The following is a 15,908-nucleotide window of genomic DNA, read 5'->3' on the forward strand; positions in this document are numbered from 1 at the left end:
AAAAATTTGATCATATTACTCCAGTGCTAGCCTCTCTACACTGGCTTCCTGTCAAAGCAAGGGCTGATTTCAAGGTTTTACTGCTAACCTACAAAGCATTACATGGGCTTGCTCCTACCTATCTCTCTGATTTGGTCCTGCCGTACATACCTATACGTACGCTACGGTCACAAGACGCAGGCCTCCTAATTGTCCCTAGAATTTCTAAGCAAACAGCTGGAGGCAGGGCTTTCTCCTATAGAGCTCCATTTTTATGGAACGGTCTGCCTACCCATGTCAGAGACGCAAACTCGGTCTCAACCTTTAAGTCTTTACTGAAGACTCATCTCTTCAGTGGGTCATATGATTGAGTGTAGTCTGGCCCAGGAGTGGGAAGGTGAACGGAAAGGCTCTGGAGCAACGAACCGCCCTTGCTGTCTCTGCCTGGCCGGTTCCCCTCTTTCCACTGGGATTCTCTGCCTCTAACCCTATTACAGGGGCTGAGTCACTGGCTTGCTGGGGCTCTCTCATGCCGTCCCTGGAGGGGGTGCGTCACCTGAGTGGGTTGATTCACTGTTGTGGTCATCCTGTCTGGGTTGGCGCCCCCCCCCTTGGGTTGTGCCGTGGCGGAGATCTTTGTGGGCTATACTCAGCCTTGTCTCAGGATGGTAAGTTGGTGGTTGAAGATATCCCTCTAGTGGTGTGGGGGCTGTGCTTTGGCAAAGTGGGTGGGGTTATATCCTTCCTGTTTGGCCCTGTCCGGGGGTGTCCTAGGATGGGGCCACAGTGTCTCCTGACCCCTCCTGTCTCAGCCTCCAGTATTTATGCTGCAGTAGTTTATGTGTCGGGGGGCTGGGGTCAGTTTGTTATATCTGGAGTACTTCTCCTGTCCTATTCGGTGTCCTGTGTGAATCTAAGTGTGCGTTCTCTAATTCTCTCCTTCTCTCTTTCTTTCTCTCTCTCGGAGGACCTGAGCCCTAGGACCATGCCCCAGGACTACCTGACATGATGACTCCTTGCTGTCCCCAGTCTACCTGGCCATGCTGCTGCTCCAGTTTCAACTTCCACCTGACTGTGCTGCTGCTCTAGTTTCAACTGTTCTGCCTTATTATTATTCGACCATGCTGGTCATTTATGAACATTGAACATCTTGGCCATGTTCTGTTATAATCTCCACCCGGCACAGCCAGAAGAGGACTGGCCACCCCACATAGCCTGGTTCCTCTCTAGGTTTCTTCCTAGGTATTGGCCTTTCTAGGGAGTTTTTCCTAGCCACTGTGCTTCTACACCTGCATTGCTTGCTGTTTGGGGTTTTAGGCTGGGTTTCTGTACAGCACTTTGAGATATCAGCTGATGTACGAAGGGCTATATAAATAAATTTGATTTGATGTGAATATGTTCATCTTTGTCAACCCTTTCTGTCCTCTCCAGGAATATGAGACCGCCTGTAATGAGCTGGAGGGGGTGAAGAAGGAGAGGGAGGATGCCAAGAAGCAGCTAAAAACCGTGAGTGAGTCCCAGGCCCCCATGCTGAAGAAGATCCAGCACATCGACAGCCAGCTGAGGCCCATCGAGAACCAAATGAAAGACGAGGTCAGACAGGCTCCCTGGGCTGTGTAGCTGGGCTGGATGGGGATGTCCATTTATTCCACTTAGTTCCAGGGTCGATTAATTTTTGAAACGGGGCCCTGGGTAGAAGCATGGGTTATATTTACTTGGTGGGTGATACTGCAAAGACATTTGTGAACCAGTGTGTTGTGTAGCCCGTGGACTGGTGGTGATGTATCCTTGTTGTGTTCCAGACGGCCAGCGTCAGGGAGGCCTCTCAGAAGTGTAAACGGAAACGGGACCACCTGGACAGTAAGCACAGAGAGGTCTGGCCCTGTTTTCTTTCTTTCTGCCTTATTTTTATACTCTCTTGATACCAATGAGAACATATGACATAAAAATACATGTACAAATGCTTGATCCTCCCTTATCCCTCTAGATTAAGGACATCAAGCAGGCATTCAGCCTGAAGCAGACTGAGGAGGCGGACCGGCAGAAGCGAATCAGCAACACCCGATGGATGATTGACGACCTGCGGGCAGAGGTGGCTAACCTGGGCGACCGATCGGACGTGACGCCGCGGCTCGGCGTGGGGAACGCCGAGTTGAAGGCCGACCTACGCAGGGAGAAGGACAACCTGAACGGAGTGTGTAGACGTAGGAGAGGCACAGGCTCTAAGGAGTTTTGGCACAGTGCCTTACTGCACCATTTTAACCATGGTGAAGTGTTACACATACCATTTGACTTGATGCTAAACATCCTGTAGTGTTGAAGAACAGGCTGAGAAGTCTGGATGACATGATGAAGATCAAGGAGGAGAAGCTGAGAGGGCGCTCCAAGGACACCTACACTGCTCTCAAGTGGCTGAGGCAGAACAAACACCTCTTTAATGGCAACGTCTATGAACCAATGATGCTAGTGGTGAGAGCATACTATTTGTCCTGGCCCTGTCCTAATACTTTGAAGTATCATTGTCGTTGTTGAGTACCCCTCATACTTTTGTTTGTTTGCTGTAGCACGGAAGTCTTTTTTCAATTAAGACTACTTGGTTCATTTTGTTGAATTAAACGTTCTGTTCTATCAGATCAGTGTCCGCAGCCCCAAAAATGCCAAGTAAGTGGAGAACCACATTCCTTTCAATGACCTGCGGGCCTTCACCTTCCAGAAGAGAGAGGACATGGACAATTTCATGACAGAGGTGAGAAGGGTCAGCAATAGATTCAGAAAGAAATTAAACTGCCAATACAACAAAATCACAATGCTCTGTCTACAATGATATAAGGCAAGGTTTGTACATTCATGAAAATCCAGGAAAAAATGTCAATTGTGTTTTCCAGGCCTGGAAAAGTTTTGGAAAATGATGAAATTCTAAAAGGTTTGGAAAAGTAACATACTATTAAATTAATTTCTGTGAATGTAATTTATTTAGGCACAGTTTTGAAATATGTTTATTTTTATTTAATTGATAACACGTCAGTGTCATTCCAATCCTGGCTGACATGTCTGTGGTTGCGCGCGTCACTCGTAGGGGTTCGAGACAATTGGGCTGTTTCTCAAGGAGAAGCGGGACAGTCAGACATTGTAGCAGCAGATAGGCCTAGCCTGTAAAATATTATAGAGAACAGACTAATAACTAGGTAGCCAATTCAAAACTGTTAACTGTTTAGCTGTTAGCGTGTATTAAAGTTTGTCATATCCCAGAACTTTTCACTGACAATCACAAAAAAGGCCATATGAAGTTGATTAACTTTTTTGAACAATTCGTATGATTAATTGAAACGATTCTTTTTGACAAAACAAACTATTCACTTTGCCATTAGTTGGGATTCGGTTCAATTGTGGTGACTCTAATCATGTGAATAATAATTATATTTTGCGAATAGTAATTTTAGGAAAAAATATTTGATGTAGCTTTTTGAATTATGTGGATACTTCCAGTTAGGTTGGGCATCCAATGTATGTGACATTGCAACTCAATAGATGCTAGTTAGCCTGCAAAGTAAACACGACTAAGGTAGCTAAGATATATAAATATGACTCAAATCGAAAAGGTATATTTCCTGGAAAAAATTTGTGCGTTTGCTTCAGCTGAATAAAAATATTTGTAACCTACAATAGCCATTTGATCTTTGATATATTGAGTGAGCTAATTCTTTCAAAAGGCATAAACTATGTGGTTATAATGTTCCAATGTTCTACATCAAGGGTGGTCAACCATCCTCCAGGAGAGCTACTGGGTGTGCAGGGCTTTTATTCTAGTCCCCCTCTAATGAACAACATTTTTAGAAATGAGCTGCTCAACCGGACCTTGATAGACTGGCTCTGTGTTTGAGCAGAGCTTGATCAAAAGCCTTGACACCCAGTAGCTCACTGAGGGTTGACCACGTGTTTTATGTAGTTACCTAACAGGTGTTCTGCATTGTGGGGGCTTAAGTGCCTTGCACAGCGACAGGTGATGGTACATGGGATCAGAGAGCGTCCTCCCAGAGTCGGTACCACATTACGCTTACTTTGTTATACATACATATGTTTATACATATACAATTGTTGGTCATGGAAATTTGGTGAAGTCAAAAGTTTACTGACCATGTGACCCACCTGCCCAGGCCCTTATAGGCTCTAGTTAAAGGAACTATATACAGTGGGCAAAGTTATAATGGATTTGTCCTTGGCCTCAGGTAAGTGACAGCCAGAACCTGAGGGTGAATTCAGTCTTTGCTCCTGAGGAGTCCTGTGCCACACACCCCCCTTCCCGACCCATTGAGTCCCTGAAGTGAGTGGTCCTCTCATACTGTCCCAATATGGATTGTAAATGTATCAAGCCTATACCTAACCTCAACCGTAATCCTAACCCTTCCATTTGTATGTGTAAGATAATTTAATAATAATATTGTAATGACTTCGCCACCATGACCTATTTATTTCCTTAACTTACCTCATTTGCACTCACTGTATATAGACTTTTTGTTTTCTTTTGTTCTACTGTATTATTGACTGTGTGTTTTGTTTATTCCATGTGTAACTCTGTTGTTGTATGTGTCGAATTGCTACGCTTTATCTTGGCTAGGTCGCAGTTGCAAATGAGAACTTGTTCAACTAGCCTACCTGGTTAAATAAAGGTGTTCTCAACTAGCCTACCTGGTTAAATAAAGGTGTTCTCAACTAGCCTACCTGGTTAAATAAAGGTGTTCTCAACTAGCCTACCTGGTTAAATAAAGGTGTTCTCAACTAGCCTACCTGGTTAAATAAAGGTGTTCTCAACTAGCCTACCTGGTTAAATAAAGGTGTTCTCAACTAGCCTACCTGGTTAAATAAAGGTGTTCTCAACTAGCCTACCTGGTTAAATAAAGGTGTTCTCAACTAGCCTACCTGGTTAAATAAAGGTGTTCTCAACTAGCCTACCTGGTTAAATAAAGGTGTTCTCAACTAGCCTACCTGGTTAAATAAAGGTGTTCTCAACTACGAGGTTCTCATACCTGGTTAAATAAAGGTGTTCTCAACTAGCCTACCTGGTTAAATAAAGGTGTTCTCAACTAGCCTACCTGGTTAAATAAAGGTGTTCTCAACTAGCCTACCTGGTTAAATAAAGGTGTTCTCAACTAGCCTACCTGGTTAAATAAAGGTGTTCTCAACTAGCCTACCTGGTTAAATAAAGGTGTTCTCAACTAGCCTACCTGGTTAAATAAAGGTGTTCTCAACTAGCCTACCTGGTTAAATAAAGGTGTTCTCAACTAGCCTACCTGGTTAAATAAAGGTGTTCTCAACTAGCCTACCTGGTTAAATAAAGGTGTTCTCAACTAGCCTACCTGGTTAAATAAAGGTGTTCTCAACTAGCCTACCTGGTTAAATAAAGGTGTTCTCAACTAGCCTACCTGGTTAAATAAAGGTGTTCTCAACTAGCCTACCTGGTTAAATAAAGGTGTTCTCAACTAGCCTACCTGGTTAAATAAAGGTGTTCTCAACTAGCCTACCTGGTTAAATAAAGGTGTTCTCAACTAGCCTACCTGGTTAAATAAAGGTGTTCTCAACTAGCCTACCTGGTTAAATAAAGGTGTTCTCAACTAGCCTACCTGGTTAAATAAAGGTGTTCTCAACTAGCCTACCTGGTTAAATAAAGGTGTTCTCAACTAGCCTACCTGGTTAAATAAAGGTGAATTTAAGAAATAATAATAAAGATGCATTTTTTATTTTTCCTGTCTGTAGGCGTTTCGGGTTCTTTGCGTACCTCTTCGATGCTCCAGAAGAGGTTATGAGCTACCTCTGCAACCAGTACAAAGTGCACAATGTTCCCGTGGGAACGGACCAAACCAAAGCCATGATCAAGACGGTACGTTCCATACCCCAGAGTGGCTGGGAGGATGGAGAGTTATTTTGAATTTCAACAAATGTCACTTTCATATTTTATTTTATTTCTGAACAGACTGGAATATAAGATGCTCCAAACTAGGAGTGTGACTGTTAAATTGGGATAAGAAAATCCCTAACAAAATATATTTTTTAGGCTATAAAGGCCTGGGGAAAGTTGTGTAATGTAAGTAAAACCAGAGAGGAAGAGGTGAACTTTAGGCTACTGCAAAGCATGAGAGCTAAGACATTGTGAGACGCAGATTACCAAGATGTACAGTGGGGCAAAAAAGTACTTAGTCAAATCAAATCAAATTTTATTTGTCACATACACATGGTTAGCAGATGTTAATGCGAGTGTAGCGAAATGCTTGTGCTTCTAGTTCCGACAATACAGTAATAACCAACAAGTAATCTAGCTAACAATTCCAAAACTACTACCTTATAGACACAAGTGTAAGGGGATAAAGAATATGTACATAAAGATATATGAATGAGTGATGGTACAGAGTGGCATAGGCAAGATACAGTAGATGGTATCGAGTACAGTATATACATATGAGATGAGTATGTAAACAAAGTGGCATAGTTAAAGTGGCTAGTGATACATGTATTACATAAGGATGCAGTCGATGATATAGAGTACAGTATATACGTATACATATGATATGAATAATGTAGGGTATGTAAACATATTAGGTAGCATTGTTTAAAGTGGCTAGTGATATATTTTACATTTCCCATCAATTCCCATTATTAAAGTGGCTGGAGTTGAGTCAGTGTGTTGGCAGCAGCCACTCAATGTTAGTGGTGGCTGTTTAACAGTCTGATGGCCTTAAGATAGAAGCTGTTTTTCAGTCTCTCGGTCCCAGCTTTGATGCACCTGTACTGACCTCGCCTTCTGGATGATAGCGGGGTGAACAGGCAGTGGCTCGGGTGCTTGTTGTCCTTGATGATCTTTATGGCCTTCCTGTAACATCGGGTGGTGTAGGTGTCCTGGAGGGTAGGTAGTTTGCCCCCGGTGATGCGTTGTGCAGACCTCACTACCCTCTGGAGAGCCTTACGGTTGTGGGCGGAGCAGTTGCCGTACCAGGCGGTGATACAGCCCGCCAGGATGCTCTCGATTGTGCATCTGTAGAAGTTTGAGTGCTTTTGGTGACAAGCCAAATTTCTTCAGCCTCCTGAGGTTGAAGAGGTGCTGCTGCGCCTTCTTCACGATGCTGTCTGTGTGGGTGGACCAATTCAGTTTGTCTGTGATGTGTATGCCGAGGAACTTAAAACTTGCTACCCTCTCCACTACTGTTCCATCGATGTGGATAGGGGGGTGTTCCCTCTGCTGTTTCCTGAAGTCCACAATCATCTCCTTAGTTTTGTTGACATTGAGTGTGAGGTTATTTTCCTGACACCACACTCCGAGGGCCCTCACCTCCTCCCTGTAGGCCGTCTCGTCGTTGTTGGTAATCAAGCCTACCACTGTTGTGTCGTCCGCAAACTTGATGATTGAGTTGGAGGCGTGCGTGGCCACGCAGTCGTGGGTGAACAGGGAGTACAGGAGAGGGCTCAGAATGCACCCTTGTGGGGCCCCAGTGTTGAGGATCAGCGGGGTGGAGATGATGTTGCCTACCCTCACAACCTGGGGGCGGCCCGTCAGGAAGTCCAGTACCCAGTTGCACAGGGCGGGGTCGAGACCCAGGGTCTCGAGCTTGATGACGAGCTTGGAGGGTACTATGGTGTTAAATGCCGAGCTGTAGTCGATGAACAGCATTCTCACATAGGTATTCCTCTTGTCCAGATGGGTTAGGGCAGTGTGCAGTGTGGTTGAGATTGCATCGTCTGTGGACCTATTTGGGCGGTAAGCAAATTGGAGTGGGTCTAGGGTGTCAGGTAGGGTGGAGGTGATATGGTCCTTGACTAGTCTCTCAAAGCACTTCATGATGACGGAAGTGAGTGCTACGGGGCGGTAGTCGTTTAGCTCAGTTACCTTAGCTTTCTTGGGAACAGGAACAATGGTGGCCCTCTTGAAGCATGTGGGAACAGCAGACTGGGATAGGGATTGATTGAATATGCCCGTAAACACACCAGCCAGCTGGTCTGCGCATGCTCTGAGGGTGCGGCTGGGGATGCCGTCTGGGCCTGCAGCCTTGCGAGGGTTAACACGTTTAAATGTTTTACTCACCTCGGCTGCAGTGAAGGAGAGGCCGCATGTTTTGGTAGCAGGCCGTGTCAGTGGCACTGTGTTGTCCTCAAAGCGGACAAAAAAAGTTATTTAGTCTGCCTGGGAGCAAGACATCCTGGTCCGTGACGGGGCTGGTTTCCTTTTTGTAATTCGTGATTGACTGTAGACCCTGCCACATACCTCTTGTGTCTGAGCCGTTGAATTGAGATTCTACTTTGTCTCTATACTGACGCTTAGCTTGTTTGATTGCCTTGCGGAGGGGTACTGGACCCTGGTACTTGCCCTGTGCAACTGGGTACTGGACTTCCTGACGGGCCGCCCCCAGGTTGTGAGGGTAGGCAACAACATCTCCACCCCGCTGATCCTGTTTGTATTCGGTCATGTTTCCTGTCACCTTGCCCTGATTAAAAGCAGTGGTTCGCGCTTTCAGTTTCACGCGAATGCTGCCATCCACGGTTTCTGGTTTGGGAATGTTTTAATCGTTGCTATGGGAACGACATCGTCAACGCACGTTCTACTGAACTCGCACACCGAATCAGCGTATTCGTCAATGTTGTTGTCTGACGCAATACGAAACATATCCCAGTCCACGTGATGGAAGCAGTCTTGGAGTGTGGAATCAGATTGGTCGGACCAGCGTTGGACAGACCTCAGCGTGGGAGCTTCTTGTTTTAGTTTCTGTCTGTAGGCAGGGATCAACAAAATGGAGTCGTGGTCAGCTTCTCCGAAAGGAGGGCGGGGCAGGGCCTTATATGCGTCGCGGAAGTTAGAATAGCAGTGATCCAAGGTTTTGCCAGCCCTGGTTGCGCAATCGATATGCTGATACAATTTAGGGAGTCTTGTTTTCAGATTAGCCTTGTTAAAATCCCCAGCTACAATGAATGCAGCCTCAGGATGTATTGATTCCAGTTTGCAAAGAGTCAAATAAAGTTCGTTCAGAGCCATCGATGTGTCTGCTTGGGGGGGAATATATACGGCTGTGATTATAATCGAAGAGAATTCCCTTGGTAGATAATGCAGTTGACATTTGATTGTGAGGAATTCTAAATCAGGTGAACAGAAGGACTTGAGTTCCTGTATGCTTTTGTGACCACACCACGTCTCGTTAGCCATAAGGCATACGCCCCCACCCCTCTTCTTACCAGAAAGATGTTTGTTTCTGTCGGCGCGATGCGTGGAGAAACCAGCTGGCTGCACCGACTCCGATAGTGTCTCTCCAGTGAGCCATGTTTCCGTGAAGCAAAGAACGTTACAGTCTCTGATGTCCCTCTGGAATGCTACCAATGCTCGGATTTCATCAACCTTGCTGTCAAGAGACTGGACATTGGCGAGAAGTATACTGGGGAGTGGTGCACGATGTGCCCGTCTCCGGAGTCTGACCAGAAGACCGCTACGTTTCCCTCTTTTACGAAGTCGTTTTTTGGGTCGCCGGCTGGGATCCATTCCGTTGTCCTGGGTGACAGGCAGAACACAGGATCCGCTTTGCGAAAGTCATATTCTTGGTCGTACTGATGGTGAGTTGACGCTGCTCTTATGTTCAGTAGTTCTTCTCGACTGTATGTAATGAAACCTAAGATGACCTGGGGTACTAATGTAAGAAATAACACGTAAAAAAACAAAAAACTGCAAAGTTTCCTAGGAACTCCTAGGCCATCTCTGCCGACGCCGGAAGTAACAGTCAGCCACCAATTGCAAGTTCTCCCACTTAAAAAGATGAGGCCTGTCATTTTAATCATAGGTACACTTCAACTATGACAGACAAAATGAGAGAAATAAATCCAGAAAATGACATTGTAGGATTTTTTTATGAATTTATTTGCAAATTATGGTGGAAAATAAGTATTTGGTCAATAACAAAAGTTTATCTCAATACTTTGTTATATACCCTTTGTTGGCAATGACAGAGCTATGAAAGAGCTGGATCACAACAAGATTCAAAATGAATTACTGAAGGAAGGAGTGACTCGGTCATTCAACCCTCCCTCTGGAGCCCACCATGGGGGGGTATGGGAGAGGTTGATCCGACTGGTGAAAAAGATCCTCTATTCAGTCTATAAAAAGCAAGTACTGGATGATGAGGCTTTGCAGACAGCCTTGTGTGAAGTTGAGGCGATTATGAACGACAGACCAATCACTACTGTAACAAATGACCCTAATGACCTAGAACCCCTGACTCCGAACCATCTGCTTCATCTGAAAGCTAAGCCAGTCCTGCCACCGGGACTATTCCAGAGAAGCGACCTATACTCACGAAGGAGATGGAAGCAAGTACAATATATCACTGACCTCTTCTGGAAGAGATGGATCAGGGAGTATCTTCCACTTATGCAGGAGCAGAACAAGTTGAACAAAACTAAGAGAAACTTCAGTCCTGGTGACCTTGTGGTCATCGTCGATGACACCGCCCCAAGGAACTCTTGGCTAATGGGGCGTGTGGTGGAGGCTTTGCCAGGGGCCAAAGGTCTTGTTCGGAGCGTCATGGTTAAGACTAAGACCAATATTTTACAGAGACCTATCAATAAACTCTGTCTGCTCCTTGAGGCGACAGAGTGAAACACACACACACACACACACAGTGCTCCATCTTAGAATCATGTGCACCTCTGATTCGTTGATGTCGTACTCTTACATTCTTTGATGTCATAGTCATACATTTTTGGAAGTTGAACACCTTTACACTTCAACTCAGTCTGAGATCTATGGACTTTTTCCTATATGGCACCTTGTATATCTGTATATAGCTATGGACTGTAATAGTGCTCTGGTATAGAATGTTTTGTGTATTTGCTCTACGTTTGAATATTAAGTCATTGTTGGGCATTCAGTGCAGTCAACAATTAGGGGCCGGTATGTTAGAGCCGATTTGGACATATTTGTATAAAAGACTGAACATACGGAGCTCCATGTATATTTGTGTAAATATATTAATGTATATGATGAAATATTAGGTACGTACCTTATGATTTATTTATCTGATTGAGATATATTCATTTGTTGTTAGTGTAACTCAGTTTTTGGCCTCCCCTCTTGCCTATTCATTGTATTGTGGGAAGTGTGTGAGGATAAAGGCAGGAAGTTGGGCCTTCGGGAGAGGGAGTCCTTGCTAGATGCGGGAGCAGTATAGTTTTTTGACCATACAGACATACAGACAGGTCATAATATGTATTTTCCATATCAAGTATTCTATGCTTTAAGTTGATTGGAGAATCATTTATTTGTTAGATATAAGAAGAATAAACATTTTTGTTGCACCATATCCCTGGATGTCATTGAATGTTTGGCCGTTTGGAAACCTTGAGTGTGGACTGTATGCGTACCAAACAACCCCGCTTCAGGCTTGGGCAGTGGCTATGGTAAAGACGAAAGGAAGCCACTACACATTTTCTGTAAGTCTACACAAGGTTTTCACACACTGTTGCTGGTATTTTGGCCCATTCCTCCATGCAGCTCTCTAGAGCAGGGATGTTTTGGGGCTGTTGCTGGGCAACACGGACTTTCAACTCCCTCCAAAGATTTTCTATGGGGTTGAGATCTGGAGACTGGCTAGGCCACTCCGGGACCTTGAAATGCTTCTTACGAAGCCACTCCTTCGCGGTGTGTTTGAGATCAATGTCATACTGAAAGACCCAGCCACGTTTCATCTTCAATGCCCTTGCTGATGGAAGGAGGTTTTCACCCTAACCCTACATGGCCCCATTAATTATTTCCTTTACACGGATCAGTCGTCCTGGTCCCTTTGCAGAAAAACAGCCCCAAAGCATGATGTTTCCACCCCCATGCTTCACAGTAGGTATGGGTTTCTTTGGATGCAACTCAGCATTCTTTGTCCTCCAAACACGACGTCTGGCAATGCAGGATTTGAGTCCCTGGCGGCGTAGTGTGTTACTGATGGTGGGCTTTGTTACTTTGGTCCCAGCTCTCTGCAGGTCATTCACTATGTACCCCCGTGTGGTTCTGGGATTTTTGCTCACCGTACTTGTGATCATTTTGACCCCACGGGGTGAGATCTTGCGTGGTGCCCCAGATCGAGGGAGATTATCAGTGGTCTTGTATGTCTTCCATTTCCTAATAATTGCTCCCACAGTTGATTTCTTCAAACCAAGCTGCTTACCTATTGCAGATTCAGTCTTCCCAGCCTGGTGCAGGTCTACAATTTTGTTTCTGGTGTCCTTTGACAGCTCTTTGGTCTTGGCCATAGTGGAGTTTGGAGTGTGACTGTTTGAGGTTGTGGACAGGTGTCTTTTATACTGATAACAAGTTCAAACAGGTGCCATTAATACAGGTAACGAGTGGAGGACAGAGGAGCCTCTTAAAGAAGAAGTTACAGGTCTGTGAGAGCCAGAAATCTTGTTTGTAGGTGACCAAATACTTATTTTCCACCATAATTTACAAATATATTAATTAAAAATCCTACAATGTGATTTTCAGGATTTTTTTTCCTTCTCATTTTGTCTGTCATAGTTGAAGTGTACCTATGATAAATTACAGGCCTCATCTTTTTAAGTGGGAGAACTTGCACAAATGCTGGCTGACTAAATACTTTTTTGCCCCACTGTATGCTCATGGTTCTCCCTGCTCCATTCTTTCTCCCTCGTGTTGGCCTGCCTGCTTTTTCTCTTCACTAATGATGCAAGTGTGTGTGTTCTTTGGTCTGTTGCGTGTAGAATATCCTAGCCTTTTCATGACACCGATGTTGCCGGGATACAGAGGTATCTTCAGGCCAGTCTAACAAGCATAGGATAGCCTACTCTTCGTTACTGAGTGGGTGGGGGTGCTTTTGTCTCATATGAAATTACATTAGGCTACTGGCATGTTTGTCTGTTTAGGGTAGGCTTTTTAAATATCGGCACGAAACCTCTAGACATATGAACCAGCATTTTACGTGCCTGTAAAGGAATGCCACGAAGCGGGACTAACATTCATCACTAGGCGACCAGAACTGTCAATCAAATAATCTCAAACTGCCTGCACGCAGACATTTAAATACTGTGACATACAAAGACATTTAGTAGAAAAAACCACATCTAGCTACCCTACCATTAAAAAACACAGCAGCACATCAATCCCCAATGTTTGTCGTCAGGGAAACAATACAGAACATTCTATGCCGGAGCAAAATTCTGAGAAGTTAGACGCTTCTGATTTTTGAATGCAGCTTTTTTTATGTATTTTTGTCTGAAAAGTTATCAATTGTTGCTATTGACACGTTACTGTAGCTGCGTCCTATATCTGGTAGATATAATATAGCCCTAGCAGTCATGCATGCATAATAGGGAAATTATTCTGCATTGTTAATTGACGTGGAATTGTATGATTTTTTTTTGGGGGGGGGGGGTTTTGGTTATCGTTTTATAACGGAAAACCGATTTAATAAAAAAATGTTGGTCAGTTTGTCACATCCCTACTTTCACCTCAATCATTCGACCATATAGGTTTGTCAGGTGATTGAGGAGCCTTATCTGAAGGTGCTCTACACGGCTGAGGAGAAGTACTCCCTAAAGAAGTCCTTCTACTCAGGCAAGACCAGCACCAGTAACTCTGCTGTGCGGCCCTCCCAGTACCTCACCATGGCCGTGGACGCCGAGGACAAACGCCATCTGGAGGAGCAGATCAGTGTGAGGACATGAAAAATATGAATTTGAAATAACACATGCTGTAAACTGTCCATTAGCAGTCCGTATACTTTTGTCATTTCGCATAGGAAAGGAACTTTCTAAAGATTGACTTGACACCTGCCATAGTAATACATTTATATCATAGACACACTGATGCTAGTTGGCATAGATAACTTGCAGTAATGTAGTAATAACCAGATGCTTAGCATAGCATTACACCTTGAAAGTGAAGTGTAACCTTTGGCCATGCCCAGGCAGCTGAGAAGAGCATGCAGGCCATCGATGCACAGATGATAGACATGCAGGAACGTGCTGCCAAACAGGATCGAGCTGCGGGCCCAGAAGAAGGCGCTCTCTGAGCTGAAGGGCAAAAAGTGACAGCTGGAACAGAAGATCAGCACCAAGCAGGACAGGTGGGTGGCAGACACACACAGTGTATACGTTTAGACAATCAGCTTCGTATTTGTTCTCACATACCATTTACTCTTCTGTGTGTAGTCTTTGGCAGATGGCGCAGGGGGCTGAGGAAGAGACTAAGGCCCAGATCTCTGCAGTCAACTCCCAGAAGGTGTCCATTGTGGCTGAGTTCATGGCCCACATGAAGGTACTGTCACTGGTTAATACTGAAGGCTCTATATACACAGATTCTATGTTACATGAGATTTGTATACTAAAACCCTTTATTTTTATTCAACTCTCTCCTTCTCTTTTCCCTTCTCCAGCTGAGGGCTAGGTTGAGTATGGAGAAGGTGTACATGGCTCTAGAGACCGTGGGCATGACAGCAGAGAAGACCAAGCTGGAGACTGACTGCAAGGAGGGCTCGGCTGAGCTCAGGGTCCTAGAGGTCACACACGCACACACACTAAACTATTACACAACACAATATTTAATGTATATTTTGCTGAGTGCTAACCGTGTGTGTTTCCTCTTCTCCCCCTCGCAGCAAGCGTGTGCCATGCTGGAGCAGCGTAAGGCCTGTCTATTGGAGAAATGTAAGGGCATGCTGAGGAGGGCCAGGGAGATCTGTAACATGGATCCTGGGAAGAGTGTTGTACCCCGAGACCTACACACGGTCAGTACAGTAACCTTGGCACAACTCAAAACGGAGTCGTCCGTTCATTCTACCAGGTTAAATTCATTCCTCTATTCATTCATTTGTGTATTTCTTTGTGTGTTGTGTAGGCCTTCAGTCAGATGCCAAACACTCTGGATGAGATGGATGCCATGTTGAATGAGGAGAGGTCCAGGGCAGAGTGCTTCACTGGCCTCCGTGAAAATGTAAGTTGGAAGGCTCCTCAAAGCATGCAGTGTGCTCGCGCGTCAAGCATACCACACACCCCCGCAGGGGGGTAAAACCGCAAAAATGTTCTCAGCCTCAGGGCAAAATGTGTAGAATAGCAGGAAATTAGCTTTAAAACAGCAACATTTTCCCTCAGCCTCATGGAAAATGTGTAAAATATCATGAGATTAGCTATAAAACTGCACTTTTTCCTCTCTGCCCCATGGCAATGTGTGGAATTGTAGGAAGTATTTTTTTTTGCAGTATGCCCCACTGGTGTGTGTGTGTGTCTGAGATCATAGATTCTACCTCACTATTTACCCCCCCCCCCCCCCCCCTCTTCCCCAGATGGTGGATGAGTACAACAGAAGAGAGCAGGAGATCAAGAACCTAGAGAAAGAGCTGGATGACAAGAGCAATGCCCTTGCACCTACAGACAGAACATATCAGAGGTACTTCAGTGTTTGGATTGGTCAGATTTACTAGGCTTTTGCACCTGTGCAAGATTGACCTGTTTTTTTGTTGTTGTGAGGATTACAAAAACAAAGCTTAAATGTGAAATTGCCTTTAAATAGTTCCATACCTGATTTGAACCTGCGTTATCTTTTTCCTTCATATGTTTTGTTATTTCAATGCGTCATAAAAAAGCAGGTGCAAAATTGGTCTCTGAAAATACACAATCTAGAAAATCTGTGTGTGCTAGTATACTTGCCTCAAAGTGCATGTTCAAGTGTGTTGTCTTACAGAGAGTAATGTTTCCTTCCTGAGGCCTTCGCCCTCTCTGTTGACATGCTGGCTGAACCCTCTTAAGTGCTGGCTGAACCCTCTTAAGCAACTGGTAGAGCAGATTACCAGTTAATGCTCTCTGCCATCTCGTGCCCTAATTTGGGGTTTGACAGAAAAAAAGTGTGCACAGTTTATTTTGGCATTGCTCCCCTTACACATTTGCTCAACTTATTTGTTTGT

The 15,908-nt window shown here is 44.7% G+C and overlaps 1 protein-coding gene across 1 annotated transcript in view; it reads left to right on the forward strand.

The window, feature by feature from the left end:
* Positions 1-15,908, forward strand: part of LOC109873700 (structural maintenance of chromosomes protein 5) — a 30,404-nt gene that overhangs the window by 2,726 nt on the left and 11,770 nt on the right. The window contains 15 exon segments of the mRNA XM_031809549.1: positions 947-1,221; positions 1,411-1,572; positions 1,782-1,853; positions 1,967-2,448; positions 2,612-2,725; positions 4,206-4,300; positions 5,731-5,854; positions 13,480-13,662; positions 13,917-13,987; positions 13,989-14,075; positions 14,161-14,266; positions 14,385-14,507; positions 14,607-14,735; positions 14,846-14,941; positions 15,291-15,394. Coding sequence (XP_031665409.1) covers positions 2,705-2,725; positions 4,206-4,300; positions 5,731-5,854; positions 13,480-13,662; positions 13,917-13,987; positions 13,989-14,075; positions 14,161-14,266; positions 14,385-14,507; positions 14,607-14,735; positions 14,846-14,941; positions 15,291-15,394 — 1,139 coding nt within the window. The 5' untranslated portion in view covers positions 947-1,221; positions 1,411-1,572; positions 1,782-1,853; positions 1,967-2,448; positions 2,612-2,704.

This window comes from Oncorhynchus kisutch, linkage group LG29, assembly GCF_002021735.2.
Source record: "Oncorhynchus kisutch isolate 150728-3 linkage group LG29, Okis_V2, whole genome shotgun sequence".
Lineage (NCBI taxonomy): Eukaryota > Metazoa > Chordata > Actinopteri > Salmoniformes > Salmonidae > Oncorhynchus > Oncorhynchus kisutch.